Here is a 22,443-nt window from a genome sequence, read left to right on the forward strand (position 1 = left end):
GCGGGACTTCCTGCCGCGGCCGCGGAGGGGGTGGGAGAGCTCTGGGGCGTGGCGGTAGGTGGCTGCCTGGCCGCGTGTCGGGGTCCGCGCGCTGCCGCGGGCGGGGGCTGGGCCCGGCTCTGCGCGCCCCGCCCTTCTCGTGGCGTCCCGGGGCCGGGCCTCTGTCCCCTCGGTGGGGCGGTGGCGGCGGGCAAGTGTCCCGCTGGGGTGCGCCGCCTCTCGGATACCCCTGGGCCTGGCTTGAGGTGCTGCACAAGGCCTCAGCGAGGCTGCCAACAGCTCCGCCCCCTTCCCACCCCACCCCCGGCGCTTTCAATAGCGGGGCCGGTGGGGCAGCAAGGGGGGGGAGCCCCGAATTCCGCTCCCCACAGCAATGAGCCGACTGAATTTTCCGTCGTGTGGGAAGGGGTGGGGAAAGGTCGTTGGAAAGTTAAATGTTGCCCGGCTTCTCTGGGTGCTGGCTGCCTTTGCCTTAGGTGCGGTGGTAGATCAAAGCCAGGTCCGCATTGCGTCCCCACGGTAGCTCCCGACAGCGGCAGAGGGGGATCCATAAGGAGATAGTGAACAGGGGGTGATGCTCCCGCAGGGGCTGTCTTCTGAAGTCAGTTTAAGCCTTCCTTCGGGCAAGGTGTACGGCACAGCAGGTAGAAGAAATAACGCTTGCAGGTTTTGAACTTGCCTCCTGCTGGTTTGTTTGAAGTTTGACTGTTGTGTCTGAAGAGGCACATACAGTCTCCGTCATCCTTCCCACCACACCTAAATTTGCAAACTTTTATCCTGTCCCTGCTCAACGGTGTTCCACAGCCTGGAATATTGCAAGCTGTTTGGTCTTCCCTTATTGGAAAGCCATCCCCCCCCTGCAGGTCATCACCTTTCCCCGCACCTCTCTAAGCTACATGGTATCTTTTCTGAGATAATGGCCACTGAAAGGGCATGAGTGCAGGCTGAAGCTGCAGGTTGTGTGAGTGTGCTCTGAAAGTGGTTTTAAAATTTCCAGGCTGCTTACAATGGTTTGGTTCTTCTGACTGCTCTTTTTAACCAAGGAATTGCTTTTCATTTTTGTGTTGTTCCTCTTCCTGAACTAACAATTTGTGGCTTTCTTGTATTTATCGTTTGAATGGATGTGTTGAGTCCATATGCCTTACGGTTGCTATGACAGAGCAGCTCTTCTGCAGCAATGTTTTGTACCAGGCCCTATGAACTAGTCGGGGTCAAGTCTTAACTTCTGTTATGTGTTCCTTGACTTCCTAAAGTATGGTATAGCACAGATGTGGCATCATGATTCTATGTGACATCTATCCTGTCTATATGGGGAGAAGTGAAATCTCCTTGGTTTTATTCCTGCTTTTCTGTTGGTCCTTATTATATTGCAGGCATTGTAGTATACTTGCCATCCTGTTTAGAAGGGGAGTGGTTTCTAATGTAATACAAGTTTTCTGGTTTGGTATGAAATTTCAAACTGTAGAGATTCTGCATTATTTGTTGACATAGTTGTCTTGTTAATTCATATCATGGGACTAGGTTCCCTTTAATAATATGTTTAGGGAACTTCATTACAGTTCTGTCATTTGTTTGCAATGTTTTCGACCAAGGGTTTTTGATTTTGAACACCTACTGACTCATGTTTCATGGTAGTAGTCAGTCACATTTTAAAAACGAGGTAGAAACAAGTCTTGTTGCCAACATGCTGTCAGATCAGTAGTTGGTTTTCCATGAAGAAGTAACTCTAATTATGAGATCATAATTACCATGAGATCATAAAATAACCATTTAACATCCCCAAAAGATATCTTCATAATGTTAAACAAAAGTAACTTACAGGGCTCATAAGTAACACGTATTTCTACCATTTTCAAATATCTGCTTAGTTCTTTTCAGCTTTCCAGCTCTTTAAAAAGTTCACAAGTATGGGATTTTTTTTTAAATGCTAGTTTATTATGCTTCTGAAGAAAAAAATTCCAAATGTGAGCCATATGTGGGGTTTTTGGGTGCGTACCCCCCCCACCACCACCCTTAGCATAGGCATCCTAGGATAACAGCTCAAAGGCATGTCACATTGTCTGAACTATTAAAACTGAACTTTAGTAATTTCAGTTGTAGTATTAACTATTGTAGTACTATTGGATTTAGTAGAAATATCATGGTAAATTATTTTAGGTATTTTGTTAAGAGTCTAAAAAGAAGCTCATTAATTCCATTACAGTTTCTTTCTTTCAAAGGCTGCTAATGTTGGGAATAAGGCTTTGAAACTCCTACAGGTGAAACTGAAAACTGCCTTTCTCTGGGCTCAATAATTAAGTCACAAAATGATGTTCTTTTAGTATTAAAACTTCAGCTGAACCTGAAATACCAAAAAAAGGTATTTTTGAGGCAGTTTGTGACAAATAAGTAAAAGTGACAAATAGCCTTTTAGTCAAATAGAATTAATACCAAACTCCCGCGTATTTTCTCCAAGTATGTTTAATGCAATGAAAATGTAGTATGTTAGTATTCGAATTCCCTTGTTATGGATTGAATAAACCTCAGTGATGGGTACAGGTGTTCTCACTTTCCCTCCATGTAAGTTAGTATAAATAAACTATTAAATTTTTAGGAAGTCTCATTTCAGACTGAAGTGTATGTAATCTTTCAAAATTGAGGCAATATAGTGGTGGGTAGATAGAACTTGGGAAAATAACCGTATTTTATTACTAACAGAGAAAAATAAACAGAAAATAATTACGAAGAATAGAAGCTGCATCAGCGCTGAGCTACAATAGGGGCTTTAAAGCTGGGCTTTGCTGAAGGAATTAAGGCAACATCTGAAAATTTATTGTAGCTTTTAACCATGTAGTCTTTCACCAGACAGCTTGAAGATTTTGAGTAAGAATCAGCAGAGCTTCTCTTGTATTAATGCCTCACTGTTCCCACTGTGAATTAATGTCAAGACACAACTCTTATTTATAGTCCTCCCTCCTTTAATTTTTCAAGTATATATGGAAAAAATAAAAAGCTTTGTCAACAGTCATGCGTGTGTCCCCCTGTTATGGAGTTTGAACAATTTGAACTATGGAGGAAACCTAAGAAGTTAAGCTTGAGAAAAAGGGAAAAATTAGAAGATTATTTCTAAAAATGAACAGATCTGATGACATAATAGAATAAGAATTTCAAAGATGGAACTTGGAAGAGTCAAAGCTAAATTCTGGGAGGAGCCTTTGTGAGTGAATTCTAGGACTAAACAACAAGTTCTCCCCAAGGATAGGTAGGGGAGATTTAACAGGACAGGATTTAGAGGTGGTGACGCTTTCATCAAATTTCAAACACTGATAACAGTAGCCTTGGAAGGTATGGCTGGTATTCTCATTGTAATGTGATGGCAAATGCTAAACATGTCAGTGAGCACATTCTGAAATGTAATTAACAGTATTGTTCCAGCCATAACCTGAGCAATATTTGGAATTTTAAGTACAGCAAAATTGCATTATTAAAACGGAAGAATCAGAAACTGCAGCTTAGTTTGTGGGTACATCTTATGTTACATTTATAAACTTACATAATATGACAAAAACTGTTAAGAAAATATTTTGCTTCTTTCAGTTCTTTACCAGCAGATTTAAAAACTAAAGGAAGATGTCTTTTTTCCCCAAAATCTCTTTCCAATGTGAAGTTGAAGAGTATCTCACCAAAGTGTTCAGAAATAATGAGGTATGTGAAATAGGTGCTACTAATCATCAACAAATACTCACTAATTAAACTGTTAATATTCCTTTGACTTAATACTTTGTGCGACTTTAATATGAAGACAATACCTTACTGTAATATATTAGACACAGATTTTTATATATAGTTCTATTTAAAATATAAAGTTGTTCTTTATGCCTGTTGGCTCAAAGTAACACAAAAATATTTAAACTAAACTTAAGAGTAAATCTGAGATTTTGGTTTTGGGTCTCACTGAAGAATGATTGCAGAGAATTAACCACGTAATATTGATGAGAAATACTCCCTTACTCCAGTTTAGAACCAAAAATGCTATAGACAATCTATGAATTCCTAATGCCAATGGAGACATAAATGATGTTTTCGTATATTGGGATAAGAGTTTTTAATTCATTGTTTTGAATCTACTCTTCTATCTCCTTAGGACTGCTCTTTGTACAGTATCATAGATATCACTGTGCTCTATATGTATATATATGTACATATGCTCTTATGCAGCCTGTTTACAATGATCTTGCTAATATGAATGTTTTTGCAACAAGTTCTTTTCAATAAATTTTTGAGGTTTTCACTGGAATTAGGCCTCCAGACATAGACATGCCTCACTATTGCACACCACACAACCATATTCCTCCATTTCTATAGCGCGTTTATTCAATGCTTTTTTTTTTTTTTTTTTTTTTTTTGCACTGAGCAAGGGGCTGCTGTGTGAATGTCTTTAATATAAAATATCTTCTTTCACTTTCAGCTTATCACTGCTTTAGGCACAGAGGAAGTGGAGAGTAAATATCAATCTCTGTTAAGGCATCTATCTCATCCACCAGCTTTCACAACTGTTAGAGTTAATACCCACTTGGCCTCGGTGAAACATGTGAAAAAATTGCTGTTTGAAGAGATCCAGAAGGTATGTGCAATTTCTTTGTTACAGCAAAAGTAACAGGATATTTCATCTGTTGCCTGATTATGAGAACTTTTCATTACTGGAAACTATTCCTTAGCTTAATATATGTCCTCTAGTATTAACATTTAATGCAATCATATTCATTTCCTGTCAGCATTAAATGTCAAATGAAAATTCATTGTCTAGCAGTATTCCTCATCTAATACTTCTAAGAAAGGCAGTAACAAAGGGAGAAGACAACCAACTTTTTCATAAGATTCAGACCTTAGATAGGATTAGGGTACTACTGTAGTAAACACTGTAAAAGCATCAAAAGTCTAGAGAAGATGGTAGAAAGAGATAAAAACTCTAGTTCAGTATGCCATGTTCAGCGTGTTTAAAACATTTTTATTAATGATCAAAGGAGAATGGCTGTATGTCTCATTGCACAAAATGTTTAGGAAAGTGAGAAAAATATGTGTGTTTTACAAACTGGAGCCAGAGTTATGCCCTGCAGTTCTTCTGTTTTCTTTTTTAACCTGTTTTTAATAGTTGTATAATTTTCTGGATTTTTACTTAACTAAACATTTATTTATCTGATAATATGTAAGACATTGTGTGTAAGTAGATTATTTTGAAACTCTATCCTAGATCTTCACTCTGTCTAAAAAGATCCAGTTCTTCTTTAAGTAAATTATTAATGCTTGTGGGTGTACAGGGAGCTATTGCATGACAGGAGCCAAGATGTTTCTGTGATGCAGAGGAGTTGACAGTATTCTGCTGGCTGGAATGGTAATGAGTTATCCTAATTTTAGCTTGATTGTAGAAATCTGGAAATGGGTATTGCAGTATGATATTTTGATTCAAGGGAAAATGCTTTACTGAAAACTGAATTAAGACTCGCTTTTGGTAATTTTTTTGTGGTTTTTTAGTGTGGTTATATTGGAAAAGGAAACTACGTAAGTTTTTGACAAAAGAATGCTCATGGATTGTTTTCGTTCTTAAGAGAAAATACTTTTTTATCAGATACAAAATAATTTATGGTTTTGCATGTTTTGAGGTTATATTTTAGAAAGCTTAGGAGAGAAGACACTGTCTTTTTGAAGTCCAGGAACAATTTCAAAATGCCAAGCTGTTGTTTTTTTCAACTATATGCACAACTCGGCTCTCAGCACCCAGTCGAAGTTAAGCTGAAAAGAAAGATAAAAATACTGCCAACCTGGCATATTAAGTAAGACACACAACACATCAGTAGAGTTAAACAGTGATTTATAATTAATAACATCAAAAAGATAACACAGAATCAACCTTCTGATAACGCACAGCTTCTCTGGTGGTGTTACTGTGGTCTGATGAGAACTCGACACAACCTTCTTCCAGAAGAAAGCAAAAATCTGTGGGAGGGTTATGAGTGTCTGAATGCTGTCCCAGTCCCTGACGTCAGTTCTCGGTGATCCCTTTCTGGCCTTGTTATTTCTCAATTTATTAAATGTTTAGTCTTTTACACCAGTATTTTTAATATGAAGTGTCTTCTTCCACACTATTTCCCAGCCTCTGTTAACTGTTTTCACTAAATTTCTTTTTTTGTCTCTACAACTATAAATTATAAATAGAAAAATAGTTTTCAGCCTAATTACTTTATTATTAGGTTTTTCACTATCGCTTCATAATTATGTTTTGGGTTTTTTTTAAATGAAACAGCAATTTAAAGAACTATGTGTTCCAGTTCTTGAGCATCCGAAACTCCAGGACATCTTATTAATTCCTGTCATTGGACCCAGGTTTGAAATTTTCAGTCTTTAGCCTTAAACCATCATAACACATATTTTACTTATAGATTCCTTGTTAAACAGTTATGATAATTAACTCTCTATAAATGAAGCACAATTTCATTTATATTAAGACTTATTGGACAGTCCATATCCTAACCAAGTCAAGAATTTTAGTCTTCAAAAGATGTAAGAAAAGATAGAGAGAGTTCTCTCCTGATTTATGAGATTAACATTTTATAGGGAAAATGTAAGATAAGTACGTCCTCCCTGGAAAGCTAGGTAGGTTGCAGATGGAAGAACTAAACTTTTGCAGTGGAATATAGAACTATAGCAAAATACAGGTTTTTATTCCACTGGAATCAAGTCCAGCGCAAGACTTAGGGAGACTAGATCAATGATGCTTAGAGGATTACTAAATCAGTTTTATGCCCTACAAAATGACTATCTGTTCTTAAAAATTAAGATATGTTTAGATATTTCCCATGTTGCATCTGTGTCTACCCCTATGGAATTTCTTCATTGTTTTATTGAATTCACTGATGGGCATTTTAAAGTATATTATTCATAATGAAGACTAACATACTTCAGATTCAGTTTATATCATGATTAGATAGAAATCGTTAACAAATAGTACTAATATGTGAATGCTCTACACTCAAAATAGCATTTCATGCTCTTATTTATTCTTCATTCATTCATTTAATTCTCTTTTGTAGCATCTTTTCCTCAACATTCTATTCTTTTTATAATCAAATATATTTACACTTTAATAGGGTTGAATAACTATCTTCTTCACAGTTCTTACTGGCAAAGTTCCTTGCACCTGGTTATACATTTATTACAGAAGTATTTAGCAGCTGTTAAACACACACAAAAAAAAATCACTATATAATCATCTGGCCTAGGAATGGATAGAGGATTATTTCTCCATCCCAGTATAATTTATTTGTGTTCCTGTGTCAGGTTCATAATAGTGGCAGAATGTGTCCGAATCTGCTTTATTTTGAGAACTGGTTTCCTTCTTGGCTCTTTCCTTTGATTCCTCTGGGACTAAAATCTTTTAAGTGTAATACATGATAGTTAACCATTTTTTCTATTATATTGTGATGAAAACAGTATTTATGAACTAGAGTTTACTTGGGGGCTATTTGTTTTTTTTCAGTATACTGTTCTTTTAAAAAAATTGGACTACGTTTTGTATTTTTAGGCGAGATTTAAAAAAGCATGCATCTGAAGTCATTGTTGGAGCTCACTGTGGATACGCAGTACTTCGAGGAGCGCATGTTTATGTCCCTGGAATCATATCGACCTCAAGATGTAAGAGTTCTCTAAATACACACAGTAAAGTTGTAAAGAGGACAAAAAAAGTCAGTCCTTGATGACAATTTGCACTAAATAGTGACTAGTGACTTTTTTTTTCTATTCAGAGCTGAAATTAATGTTATATATATTTACCATAAATTACAACTATATTTTAAAGTTTTTCACTATGTTTGCATTATACTTGTAATAAATTATATGTAATTATTTCTCACCTGGCGTGTTTTAAATTCCTTTTTCCGTATATAATTCCTAGCTGAAGTATTAGTTCTCAAGGTTTTCAGTTTCTTTTTTGCCTTTGAAAATCTTTTTAAACAGCATGTTCAAAGAAAAAAACGCTTTAAAAGCCAGGTTTTAACTACTGAATACTGTACATTTTAATATGTAGAATAAACCACAGAAGTCTGCAGCTTTTGGGTCTTGTCAAAATAATAATAAAAAAAGAACAAAAGGAGTGCCACAACAGATATATCTGGATGGTAACTTGATGGATGTTGATTATTTAATAAACACTATTTCCAGATATGCTATTTCTTTATTCAGTCACAAAGGCACTTACCTTCATGATCTTGTCAGTCTCTAAGTTACAGATCTAAAAAACTGGTTCTTTTTTTGATCCATTGGCAATTCATGTGATATTGTTTGTGTATGACAGATCTAGTAAAAAGTTTTTGCTCTATTGAAGAGAAAAATCTTCAGTTTTAATGTCAGATTCATAAGAAATGGAAATTTGTTTCAATGCCTGTGAGAAAAGATAAAATGTCTACATATACATCTTTAGTGTTCAGCAGCCTATTTATTTTTTATTTAACTCTCAAATAAACTTTATGTGAAATTAGTATAATTTTGGATGATTCATCTTATTATTCTATTGTGATGAAATCTACTAATCATCATGGTTCTTATTATTAAACAAAGTGAGTCAGGAGAGCATTTATGTAGCCACTTAACTTCATTGCCTTTCAGAAAAAACCTTCAAGAAGTTCTAAGCATGTGCTTAAGTCCAATTCACTGAACAGGAATGTTTTTCAATCTATGACTTGATAATGAAATAAGTATATTGCCGTGGCAGTTGTTGAAACTGCTTATTTAGACAACCTCATAAATATTCAAATCCTTCTTTGAGTCAACTAATGATTTATCATAATTGCTGCATGTAATTATGCATGCAACATCAATTCAAAGAAAAGATACTGTAAAACTTTAGGAACACTGCAGGGGAATTGAAGATAGGAAAATAAAAGAGCAGGCTACCCACTTGAGGCTAAATATAAGGCTGTATTAAGCACAGATGGTCTAACTAGGGGGAAAAAAAAAAAAAAAGAGTATGGCAAGAACACATATTTAATCACTGAACTTACAACCCAAATGAGGGTAAACTAATTATGAGGGGGCTTTGACTTCAATTTAACTAATCAAACTAAGCCTTATGTTTATGGAATGCCAATATAAGCTACAAAAAGCTTAAGAAATGTACACAGTATTAATGCATTTTGAAAGGATAATTGACAGCAGAGAGCAAAATAAAATCTTCTGTGTTTGAGTACTGCAAAAAGTCATTGGCAGATATACTTGATGGAAGAGTTAAATTGCTTCAAGTTTTTGTTCAGTGAAGTTTAAGCAAACAATTGTCATTTTTGTCTCACATTCTGTAAATAGAATCTATGGAAAAAAATAAATGTTTAGTGGCTGCTCAACAGATACTACCATTTAAGAATTCCAGGACACTTGTGCATATTCAGAATGCCACTTGAAAATGGAAAAAAATCCTCAATACAATTCAAAGAATTCTTGGGAAGCTGAACTATCATTAGTCTTACTTGTCATATCTTCTGGCTGCTCCACCCAGTCAGACACATCAGAGATGTAATTTTGAAAAAAAATATTATTGGTGTCAGTGGAGGCCTTTATTTTTAAGCATATTTTTCAGCCAGCACTTTTGGAGTATTATTTAGATCAGCTGTTGCCTTACAGGGAAGAAAGCCACACCAGGAAAATTGTTTCAGCAAGAATATATAATAATTGTATCAAAGCAATAGTTAAGAGAAAAGCAGCTATAGCTATGTTCTACCTAGCTATTGAGAGGTCATTAGACAAACAGTATTAATGTCTTTGTACGGTAAACATGAACCAATGATGTTTCATGTACTTGTGTGCTTGGAGTACACCCAGGGGACTGAATCCTGAAGAGTGTACTTGAAACTTACGAGTGATCATGTAGTGATAAAATAGATTAAGTGAAGATTTGTCTAGCCTCTTAAAAAACAAGACACGCTGTCTGATTTGTAACCTTGTGTCTCCCAATAGCTCTAGTCATTTGGTAGCCATCATTCACCATGTACACTTTCAAGCCTAGTATCAGTTGATCTTTTTATTTGATGACATCAAGAAAGTTTAAAGTCTGCTATGATTTAGAAGTTGAAGTAGCCTACTGAAAATCATGAATTATTTGGTTACTACTGTCTTGCCAAGTATAATATTAATCGCAAAATTTATGTTCTTCTTTGCACAGTTATGAGAGCTGGAGATCTGGTCTCAGTTTATTCAGATATTGAAGGGAAATGTAAAAGAGGAGCCAAAGAATTTGAAGGAGTCAAAGTTTTCCTTGGAAATGGGATTTCAGAACTGAGTCGCAGTGAAATCTTTAGCTCAAGTGGCCCACTGAAGTAAGTCTATAGTCTGCAATATATACCTGCAGTCTGTGACTTTGTAAAGGGAAGAAGATGGGAAGATTCTAAAATGTTCTGTACCCTATGTGAAACCACAAGATGGCTTTCACTGAGACCTGTGTTGCATGTTGGGATTTCCAGTACTTTTTGAGAAGGGTTAGTTTCTGGAAATATAATAAATCATGCCTCCTGCTTGAAGTCTTCTGTAACTTCACAACTAACGAAGTGGCAATGTGATGGCAATTATGATTAAAGTACTACAGTAAGTATTAGCAGACTCAACATTTAGTTTCATAGTGATACCCAGATAACAGTTTACTTGAAAGGTAGGAGGAGGTAAATGGGAGCCTTTTCAGGATTTATGTTTAGCTTATGACTTCAATAATATAGAACAAACAGAAGTGACAGTCATTCTTACTGTGGCAAAATTGCATTTTGGGTAAATTGTTCTGTACCACTTTCCTATTTGGATGGAACAGAAGTGCAGCCTTGTCGATTTCTCCATCTCCTAAAAATATTTATAAGGGGTGGGGGTGGAGCAGAGGACAGAACATATGGTCAGATACCTTAAAAAAAATAATACCATTTGCCAAGGGAGTTTTCTATTTCACAATTACTTGCTTTTCTGTTTTGTTGCCAAAGCATATGGTTTGCTGTTCTTCTGTCAGCTAAAACACATATAAAAAGCAGTGTAGAAGAGCATGGATGTCAAATTAATGACCTAGACTTTATATCCTGAGAACAAACTACGAAAGATCTAGTAAAAAATATTACATTGTCAGAGGATTTCTGATTTATTAGAGCTTAAATATAGTAGCAGTGGTAGGATATACCTGTTGAGTTGATGACATGGAATGGCAGTATAACAACGCAAATTGTTGTCCATTTCCCTGTACATTTGTCTTAATGAAATCTGTGTCAGAACTTCATCCATATTTAAAGGGAGTTTTTTTAGGTTGCTTCGAAGTTCAAACCTTTGCTTTGCAGGTAAATCAATGTTCCTGTAAGGCTTTTGAAATAGAATTCCTTTAGTTATTTGACTGAAATCTCAGAGGAAGGTCTAAGTAGGAAATCATATGCCAGTGCCCTAGTGCATACATGGCTACCAAAAGCGGTTATGGTCTGAAATTAACATATTTAAATCTGGTTTTATGCATTTCTTTACATTATCAAGACTTGGATTAGATCTCAGTTTGTATTGTGTAGAAAAAAAAGATAAATTTGCTTTATGCAATTTTTAGAGATATTTCCAATTTATAATATATTACATTTTTTGTTATGGTTTTCCCAACTTAATGATGTAATTTCAAAGAATATAATTACAAAATTGTAAAAATATTTTTTAGTTTATGTGTAAGTGCTTTCATTTTTGTGAGAATATTGTTTCAAGTTTCAATTTTTAAGCATAATGATTTTAATGGAATACTGTTAAAAATTATAAATCTGTGTAGTTGAAATATTTTTTTTCATGTTCTTCAGTGGGATGGGCGTACGAATGATAGAGCCAGTCTACCTTAGTCCTTCGTTTGACAACGTGCTACCTAGTCATTTATTTTTACAGGTATGTTTTGTTACAAAAAATTAAAGTCTGTACTATTTGCAGAATAATGAATATCCTCTAAGCACAGATTAATACTTTATGTATTCATTGCGTGTTAAGGCATCTAATTAACTCTTTAAAGAAAACAAATCATTTAGAATGAAGTCAGTATCTACATGTAGGGGGTTTAATCATACTGTGTTTGATATACAGTAAGGGACTTCAAAGGGATTTAAGAGACTTCAACTTAAAAACTTAGAAATTGTTTTTGTACAGATGCTTTGCATAGAACTTTTAGATTTTGGACTCTGCCTATGAACTCTGAAATGTGAGCCTCTTTTAGGGTACGTACTTCTGTAGATAATAATCTCAAAATATTAGGTTGACAGAGTTGAAGAGAAAATCCTTATATTTTTAGGCCTAATGAAAAAAAATCCACCTGAAAAAAAAAAGTATGAAAAATCTTACAGCACACAGCTTTCACTGCCTCTTACCATGAAACTGCACAGCTTCCAAAGAATGATAAATTTTTGTGTAGTTTTTAGTGTAGAATTTTAGAACTTATTTCAAACTAACTTTTCCTTTCACGTATTTTATATTTATGATACTTACACTCCTTTTCCCTCTCAATAAGACTAATTAAAAGCAATACTCAGGCATGACAACTGGCCACTTGTGCTACGTTGAAACATGGGCTGATCAAAGCATGGAACTTTCTAATTTTCCTAGATCAGGTAAAATTATTGATTTCAGTTTGCCGACACAAAGTGAATACCTCAGTTAGATCTCCAAGACACTTAGTATGCCAACAATGTTATTGCATTTTTTTGATATAAATATGATGATTTAGAAACAGGTTTTAAAACAAAATCAAGCTGTCCAGCCTTCAAAAAAAAAAAGTTATTTTAATCTTTAAAGCGAATGTAAATTTTATCTCAAATAAGCCCTTGCTCAGAGATTTGCTCTGAAATTCTGAGTTATCTCCTCATTTGATTTGTATAACTATCACTCAGACAGTAAGTCCTTTATTACAGTGAATTTTCTTAGTCACTATTTCTTTTGTCAGAAGAGTCAGTCCAGCAGATGAGTTATTTTTATGCATATATTCTGTTTGTAATTAATCTTAATATTTTTAAATCACCATAAACACTGTGGGGAAAGGGTAGGTTATCAAACAATATATTGTCTCATGGTCTGTAGTAAAGGAGAGGCCTATACTTCCCTGATTCAGCAGTACTCTGGTACTTACTTTCAGCGAACAGAATTGTTAGAGAGGCAGGTTATTTAAGAGACTGGTTCACATGAGAATTTAGATCATACTCAACTTCTTGTCCATCAGGATCTCCAGGGCCTTCCCTCCAAAGCTGCCTTCTAGTCAGTCAGACCCAGCCTGTACTGGTGCATGGGGTGCACCAGGTGCAGGAGTTATTGTTTCGTTTTGTTGAGCTCCATGAGATTTCTGTTTCTCCATTTCCCCAGCCTGTCAAGGTCCCTTTGAATGGCAGCACAACCTTCCAGTTTATCAATCACTCTTTCCAGTTTTATATCCTCTTGAAACTTACTTAGAGTGCACTCTGCCAGTGACCCACCTGGGGCATACCACTACAGACTGGCCTTCAGCTGGACTTTGTGCCACTGATCACAGCCCTTCAAGCCTGGCTTTTTTGAGTTGAACTTGCCATGTGTGAGATGAATTAACATGCATTTTTTTTGAACGCCGTGGCATGGAAGTAGTGCATTCACCTCTGGGGCCCTCAGCATAAGAGGGACATGAACCTGTTGGAGCAAGTCCAGAGGAGGGCCATGAAGATGATCAGGGGGCTGAAGCACCTTTCCTGTGAAGACAGGCTGAGAGAGTTGAGATTGTTCAGCCTGGAGAAGAGAACACTCTGGGGACACCTTACAGCAGCTTTCCAGTGTAGGCGGCCTACAAGCCAGCTGGAGAGGGACCTTTTACAAGGTGAGGTAGTGCTAGGACAGGAGGGAACAGCTTTAACCTGAAAGAGGGTAGGTTTAGATTAGGTATTAGAAAGAAATTCATAACTGTGAACACTGGAAATGGCTGCCCAGAAAGCTGTGGATGCCCCATCCCTGGAAGTGTTCAAGGCCAGGCTGGATGGGGCTTTGAGCAACCCGGGCTAGTGGAAGGTGTCCCTGCCCATGGCGGGGGTGTGTGGAACTAGGTGATCTTTAAGGTCCCTTCCAACCCAAACCATTTTATGATGATTGTGTGGAACTTGAAACTGCTAACCAAAGACAACATGTAGTAAAGACAATTTTAAAAGGATTCTATACCTTTGTGTTGAACCAAGTTAGAAGAGAATCTTTCAGAGTATTTCCATATTGCATAAGATGCAATACTGTGCACAATTATTGCATATTATTTCTCTTCAGTCCATCTGTTCTGTTTATACGATTAATTGCACAGTTCAGCTTCTTGGTACTTCAATTCAGCAAGTTTAAACTCCTGCCTATTGATCTTACTGTTCATTACTATACTACACCAATATGTTCATATAGTAAATGTTCCAATAAACAGGTCAATATAAGATAGTTGTAATGTACAGAGCTGCTCTGTGTCTGTGATAGTATCAACTTGTTCTATTTTGATTTCTAGCACTGTAGTGTCCGTAGTCATGACCCCTTAACTTCAGTCATAGATACTTGTATATTACTTTAAATAAAAAAGGAGCCACTGGAGACTTCTGACCTATACTGTCTCTTTTATATAATCCAAATACTTCATTTTTTGTTAAGGAACTGACAGCAATGTCATAGTTATCTTCACTGCTGAATCAATTTTTGTTTCAATGAGTTTGTCATTCCTTAATGCAGGATATAAGGTTTGAATTCTCCCATATTTGTTTTTATGACAGAACTTGCCTTCTGTGGTTGTGAGCCATATTTTAAACCCTCAACCAGGAGAGAGAATTCTAGATATGTGTGCTGCACCTGGAGGAAAAACAACCCATCTTGCAACATTAATGCATGACCAGGTAAGAGAAAGTCATCGAGAATTTTCTGTCTCAGTGAGGAAAGCCTGATCACTGTTCATTTGTGCAGCTCACGTCACTTAGCCGTCAGGGTGCACAGATAATTTACAATAGCAAACAATTAATATTTTGAACATTCTGCTTACCAATATATTTTGCTACACATCAGAGTTACTGAAATAGGCACAGACTGTCTTTATCAAATAGTCACCATCACATTTAAGACCTTATTTGCTGCAAATTGGCCTGTTGAAATATGTTTGACTTCACTTTTTAAATGTTACTAATTTACTTGTAATGGAAGAATTGGTAACATGCAAGGCAAAGTTACGCAGGAATATGCTGGGTTCATGAAAATGAGAATATATGGAAATCAGGGGTTACTACTATGTGCTAAAAGAATGCACAACAGGCTGTACAAAAATTTATTAAAAAGTTTCTAATCCAATTAACTTCTAAGTAAAAATTATCAATTATGCAATACAGATATGATTTTAGACTGAATTTCTAGTCTGAATTTGTCATTCTAAGGTAGAAGGTCACAAAACCAAAAAATATCTCATGAGAAAGTAGCAATATCAGAAGAAGCAAAAAATAGTATTTAGAGAAAGACAAAGCAAAATCACACACAAACCAAAAAAGAATGTGGGTACAGGAATAACAATTTGCATATATTAAACTGTTACATGCAAAATGAAAGACTGAAATGCAGGTTACTCTTTTCTGGCAGAGAGGGGAAAAGTGTGCAATGTTTCCTCTAAAAATTTTGTGAGGTGCTAATGTGGTCATTGGAATAGGGTTATTAGAATATATCAGATTATTTAGAAATTTTGCAGTTACATTATACAGTACTTCGATGGTTGTGCATTAATGGGAATTACGGTGGCTAATGATGTGAATGTATTTAGAAAATACATGTATTCAGCTCTTTGATGGTTTGCTTATTGAAGTGTTTCTTCCATGCATTAGACAGTCATTAGACATTTTTTAGATAGATTTATAAAGCTTCCAGTCAAGAATTTCAGTGTGATAAATAGAGAAAGTCTGTAAAAGCATGTATTTCTGTCATGGATTCATTTACATCTACACTCCTTCCATCCGTGTACATACATTTTGTGTAACTTTGCATAACTGTTTTTCTCCTTAGTCATTTTAGATATTTTGATTGTACTTACCTCCAGCTGAAGTGGTGAAGATTAAGAATACAGATGTTGAAATTTGACTAAGTACAGGATTTCATTTTAAGATATGGAGAAAATGCATTAGTAAATTTGCATTGCTTTTTGGTTCTTAAGTTCCATTCACAGTTTTTCTGTACTAATTTTCTATACACAGTATGTTAAATCATTAACATTTCAAAATATTTGAATCAATCTTTTTTTGATTTTTTTGGGTTTTTTTTTTTTTTGGTTTTTTTAACTACCTTAGTCATGTTACCCTTCCATAAGCCTCTAGAGAGCCATCACCAAGTAGGAAAACATTGCCATGTTTTCTCAGCAGGTTCTGTTTGCTATAGCAAGGCTAGTAGAGTTTTTTTGTCTTTTTTTCTGTTGGGTTTTTTTTTAAGATAGTATTAATGTTCTAGATTTTACTGATACTACTGTTTGCACTTACAGATTTCACCTAGCAGGTAGGGGTGTATGACTGTTTTGATTTATCGTGGGACAGGAGAAGAACTCTTATTCTTTCAGAAAAGGAATAATGTGTGATTCCCCTTCCCCCACGTCTAAATCTATTCTAGTATTTACAGTATTTCCAAAAGTAAAGTGAGTGAGAACTGCTGCAAGTGTAACAGGACATTACAAGTCTGAGCAAGCCAGAGTGTCGCTGTGGGCCTCATTTCCTCAGGACAGAGCTGTGTGTGATCCTGTTTCCTACCATCTCCATGCAAATTTAAAACCTGTTGACCTATTTTAAGATGTACTTGTAACTTCTACCCTCCTTCAGATGATTACATTTTTACCTAACTTAGTGATCAGTAAACCAGTTCAAAACAACAAAAAAAAGAAACAAACAAAAACCCCACTTGCCAGAAGCCAGACATTTTAGGGTCCCTTAGGGAATGACTGTGCCAAGCAGCTAGTGCTGGGCAGAGTGCACACAGCTTCCGACTAGTATATATCCTAATGCAGGTATCACAGAAAATATGGTTGAACAAGGACTACTGGAATGTGGATTTAAGAATAACAAAATGACGTAGGGAAAACTAAGCTTCATTCATTACAGTGCTCATGGGGCAAGGAGGAAAGCAGGAACTGCGCATCCATTTAATTCCTATGCTTTCAATAAAAACTTTGCTTCCTTTTCAGGGTGAAGTAATAGCCATGGACAAGATCGCTAACAAGGTCAAAAAGATTAAGCAGAATGCTGAATTGCTACAGTTGAATTGCGTTAAGGCCTTTTGCTATGATGGAACAAAGGCGCTTTCATTTGAGAAGAAAGGGGATGAACAAGGTAGAGTAAACATCTTGGGTAGTAGTAGCGTTTAGAAGAAAATTGTAATGTTTTGCACCAATAGTGTTAAATCTGCTACAGGTCTACAAGTCCTTGAGATCTTGGCAGATACCTACTTGCTTCAGCTCTGTGAACGCTCTTTTACTTTCTAGTCTTTTGTGATTATCAGCTTCTCCACCAAGCAAATAAAAACCTCAAACTATCTGTCCTTATCACAACCTAATATGCTCACAGGCAATGCATTCCTTTCCCAGATAATATCAAAGACTGAAGAAACCCTAAAACTTCTTTTATGATAACGTTTAACCCCATATTCCAAATTGTTTGACTTAGTCTCAGGAAAAAAATATTTTTGCAGAATTGCTTGGGTTTTCTGCCTCAGAATCCTCATCTCTAAAATGGGGTTATTAATACCTAACTCCCAGGAGTGCTGCAAGGTTTAGTTCAGTTATGTTTGTTCAGCTGTTCAGGGGAAAGTTCTATAGAAGCACAGTGTATTATTTTAAGTTAATTTCATTTGCTTTTCTGAAGTGCTGTATTTATGATACTGGTTCTGTTCCCATGATGGAATGATTTAAACATAATCTGCCGTCTTGATTATTTTTAGTTTGTTGTGCAAAGTATGCTGTTCTTTCTCACTCTTTTTTATCCCAGTCACTGGTTAGCCTGAGTAGGAATCAGGTTGCATAATTCACCTTCCTTTTCCCTATGCCTTGCAGTTATTCCTGCTTTGGAGGAATAAAGGTACTTTCTCAATAGGCCTACCATGAACATAAAATATTGTAGGTGCTATGTAGCACTTACACAGATGAACAAGAACTAGCTCTAATACTGAGAGATCATGAAGGCTTTTTGGTATATCCCTGCAAGACATGACATATTTTGAATGTTGTAGTAATAGACCAGAGGTAGATGAATCAGATAGACTCATTTTGTAGTGCTGGAACAAGCTAGGTAGCAGTAAAGTCACTTGTTTTCGCTTGTGACTTATCTTGAATATTTGAGGAAGAGGAGAAAAGGAGGTAAAGCATATATATGGCTCTCTTCCTCATTGGTTACTCACAGATACATATATGGAGCCACTTTTGTCTTGCTGATGCTGAGCCGAGTCATCTCTCTAACACTAAAGCGATAGCAACTTTTGGGCTGTTGAGCCAGCGGGATTCAGATGAAAGGATAGGCTCTGCCTACAGAAGTTACATATTTCCTCATCTATCCAGGTAACATGGAGAAATTGTTGTCGTCTTCACTATCCTTGTTTACTGAAGCGTTCTGCTGTGAAGGCAGCATGTGTCATGCATTAGAACTTGTAGTATTTCATATTATTATAAAGTGCTTTATTTCCTACAGATACATATGCGTCACAAGAAACAGTTATTATATAGACAGTCCAATTATTATTTAAGGCAGTCTTAATGCTTAACTACAGGCTTCTCCCAGTAAAGACCTGCACACTTGGTTCAGTTACGAGCTGACTGTGGTTAATTACAGCTTATATGTACAATGCTGTACCCAGCACCTCTGGCCAATCATATTCTAACATTTTTGTTTGAGTACTTTTACATTTTACTTTCAGATTATTAAATTAAGGTTAAAAAATACTATTGCCTAAAGGGATCATGTATTATTTGAGCTCACAGAACCAAACCTTCAGTTTTCCAGGAGATGAAATCTACCACCAGCAGTGCTGAGACTTGCCTCTAGCTGAGATGACTTTTGCAGACAATATCTACAGAACATAAATGTTTTATGTCAAGGAAGCAGTAACAGCTTGTCGTTATCTATGGTGAAGTCTCAAGGAAAGAAACCCCCACATTTTACATTACTAACTGCTTTTTACAGAAGGACCTCCATTCTTACCAGAGTCATTTGATCGAATTCTTCTTGATGCTCCATGTAGTGGGATGGGACAGAGACCAAACATGGCTTATTCCTCGACTTTAAAGGAAGTGACCTCTTACCAGCCACTACAGCGCAAGCTTTTCACTGTGGTATGTATTAATCATTGAGCAGAGAACCTAAATTGAACATAAATGCTTTTGCAGCATAAAATTTCATACTGAAAAATGGTGCCTTATTTTCTCTGCCTTTTCAGCAGTTAAGTAAAGAAGCGTTAGGATTCAGTTAACCTCTCAGCTCCACCATATCTGTTGCTAGGTGAAATCAATTTACTGGACCGTGGGAAAGGTGTACGTAAGCTATAGTAAATGAAAACCTTTGTATGTGTTATTTTGTTCCTTCAGTTTAATCAGTTTTAATTTATAATAATCACAAGGGTCTTTGCAGCAGCACAGACTCTTGTTAAGTTCACTGCCTAGAACTCCCAGGCAGTGGTGCTGTGAGGTACCCTGTGGGGTACGAGATGGAGTACAAAGCCAGGAGGCCATATTACAGCTTTTCACGCTAGTAGGAGTGTGCTGGGGCTGATGCTGAAAGGTAAGATTTCATGAAACTTGTCTAAATCTGAAATATATGTATTCAAAGTGAACCACTGCTTGAAAAGTGGCACAGATAGAGCTTCCGTGCCAAATATGTGGAAACAGTTGACATCTAATATCACTGATAAAAATATTGTGTATCCCATGGTTGGCAGCAGGTCGCGAAAATTGAACTAATCTGACTAATCTGTCTGGGATATGCAAAGCTGTACAAATAACAGATCTTACGAGGTAAATTATCTCAATGGTATTAATAAACTGTATGAGCTATAATGCTGATTTGGGAAGAAGAATCTTTCTAATCCATGGGATCCTTTACTGTATTCCCAGAAAAGAATTAGTATCCTAATGTCTATCTTGGAAAGATATGAGTTTAATTAAGTGCCAAGTTTTAATATCATAGCTTAATGGTTTCTTGGTTAATGTTGCTCAGTATAAAAGATTTTGCATTTAAAAATAAGCTGAACCGTTGTTTATTTCTCCCTGCAGGCAGTGCAATTGCTAAAGCCAGGAGGTGTTTTAGTATATAGTACATGTACAATTACACTCTCTGAAAACGAGGAGCAAGTTGCTTGGGCCCTGAAAACTTTTCCATGCCTCCAGCTTCAGCCACAGGTAATAGTATTTTTAGGGTACTTCACATAATCCAGTGAGCTTGTTTTGGCACTATAAAGTTACACGCTACATTTACTATCAATAAATCACCTACTTTTTCACTGCAGACAATTTTAACTGCTGTGGATAGAAATAACACAAGGATTTCTGAGGCTCTTTTAAATGTATTTTCACATTTAATTGAGCTTCATTTAGGGACTGTTAAGTAGCTTCTGACTGTGTACTGTGATTGTTTTGATTTGTACAACGGTCACTTACAACACAGGAGGGACAAAAAATAGTTCAGACAGGTTAAAATTTCTCTTGCAGTTGTTCTGCAACGCATATATTTTATTTTCTTTTTTTGCATATTCACAGGAGAGGTGAAAAAAAATTCATTAATGCCACTAAAGTAATGAATACTTGCATAAAGGACGGGAGATAAATGGAAAGAACCTTGTGTTTTGAGGAAGGAGGAATTTATGTGTATGGGAGCTATTTTTGCATTATGTATAGGAATGAGAGAACAAATTTATTTCAGGCTCAGTGTCCCTAGAATGTACCTTGTCTTCTCTGGAGTCAGTGTCTACCATTAAGATATCTGGGAGGAGGAAATATACAGGGAGATACTATAATTTTTTATCTATACTGCATATATTTCAAAAATATATTACCTTTATTAGTACCTTGAGAGAGTTTATCATCATATCATATGTGTCTCTCTTCCTCTTTGTTGATATGATGAGCTGGGTGGGTTAGTTGTTTATCATCATGGCTCTGAGGAGAAGTCTAACCCTGATACCTGTTAAGCTTATCTATACATTCTGTGATGACTTGTATCTGTCTTAAGTTTAAGCCATTTTTTAACTGATATTAAAAACATATACAATAGGTGTACAATGGAAATTATATGAAGGCTGGGAAAGACTTAACAGAACCGAAGCTTTTCGTAAAAGATCTGTATGTCAGGGTTCTTCTGCCTGTTTTCTCACCATCCATTTGCTGGGAATTTTTCAGTTCCAGCTGTTTCAACTGAGATTATACATTTCACCCAACAACATACAAATTGTACTCAATAGCATGACAAAGGAAAACACAAGCCCCACTAACTCAAACGCAGGATTAATTCTGGTTTAATAGACTTGCTCTCACCAGTAATATGAGCCTTGAATAAAGCACTAGTTTTCACATACAAATGCCGTATCTGTAAAAATTAAGCTTTTGTGTATAGTATATTTCTAATGCGGTGACACTGCACTGTTCATGCACAGAGAGTTTATAGTATCTTACAACCAGCTCCTCAGTAGTGTAAACTAAGGTCAACTTTTCCAATGAACAGGAAACGGGCGTCTAAGTCAATTTACCTCCCATTCCTTTATGTCTTTCCCACATTCTTTAGTCTCTCTGTGGACCCTCTTTATATACCCAGTCTGCTGTCTCCCATTTTCTCAGTTTGGGAACAGATCCTGGAATCGTGCCGGATAAGGGAAAAATGGGAGCTGGAGCCATAGACATTGATCCCATAGGTGGAGGTTAGCGCATGGCAGCTGATCCTTCTGTCAGTGCAGACTTACTTCCCCTTAGGGGTTTACACAAGAGATACTGTGTATCACTTTAACTGGAAGGAAAAAGGAAAAGGTAGACGAAAATTTTTTTCTGTCTTCGAGCAAGTCAGTTGATCCTGCATAATGCCATTTTCCCAAGACTTTTACCTTTCCATCCTTCTATTACATTACTTTGAGTCGCTACCCTTGTCTCCCGTTGTATGTTACTTTTTCTGTTTGCAATGGACATCTCTTTTTGTCTCTTACTGGGAAAGCACTGAAATCCTGCTGAGGGAAAGGAAGAGAAGAATCATGGTGCAACCTCTTGGCTGCCCAGCTTTACAGCACACAGTATGTGGCTAAGCAACTAACTCTCATCACGTGCTGACTGGGTGAGCTCATGTATTAGCAAAGTGTGACAGCTCAAAAAAAATCTCTGCTATAGACAGGCTGCATTATAGACTTCACTAGACTAGATTTACAAAGGAGATCCATTTTTGATATTGCAAAGCCAGCTTTTGCACATTTTGTTCTATCTCC

At 36.4% G+C, this 22,443-nt stretch overlaps 1 protein-coding gene across 1 annotated transcript in view; it reads left to right on the forward strand.

Moving 5' to 3' along the window:
* NSUN6 (NOP2/Sun RNA methyltransferase 6) overlaps positions 1–22,443 on the forward strand; it is a 27,015-nt gene continuing 4,572 nt past the window's right edge. Inside the window, exons 1-11 of the mRNA XM_037382953.1 lie at positions 1–54; positions 3,577–3,684; positions 4,448–4,603; positions 6,281–6,360; positions 7,559–7,668; positions 10,184–10,337; positions 11,820–11,901; positions 14,757–14,876; positions 17,183–17,327; positions 19,170–19,318; positions 20,255–20,380. Coding sequence (XP_037238850.1) covers positions 3,610–3,684; positions 4,448–4,603; positions 6,281–6,360; positions 7,559–7,668; positions 10,184–10,337; positions 11,820–11,901; positions 14,757–14,876; positions 17,183–17,327; positions 19,170–19,318; positions 20,255–20,380 — 1,197 coding nt within the window. The 5' untranslated portion in view covers positions 1–54; positions 3,577–3,609. The remainder of the gene's footprint in view (positions 55–3,576; positions 3,685–4,447; positions 4,604–6,280; positions 6,361–7,558; positions 7,669–10,183; positions 10,338–11,819; positions 11,902–14,756; positions 14,877–17,182; positions 17,328–19,169; positions 19,319–20,254; positions 20,381–22,443) is intronic.

The sequence above is a fragment of the Falco rusticolus genome, chromosome 4 (genome assembly GCF_015220075.1).
Source record: "Falco rusticolus isolate bFalRus1 chromosome 4, bFalRus1.pri, whole genome shotgun sequence".
Taxonomy (NCBI): Eukaryota; Metazoa; Chordata; class Aves; order Falconiformes; family Falconidae; genus Falco; species Falco rusticolus.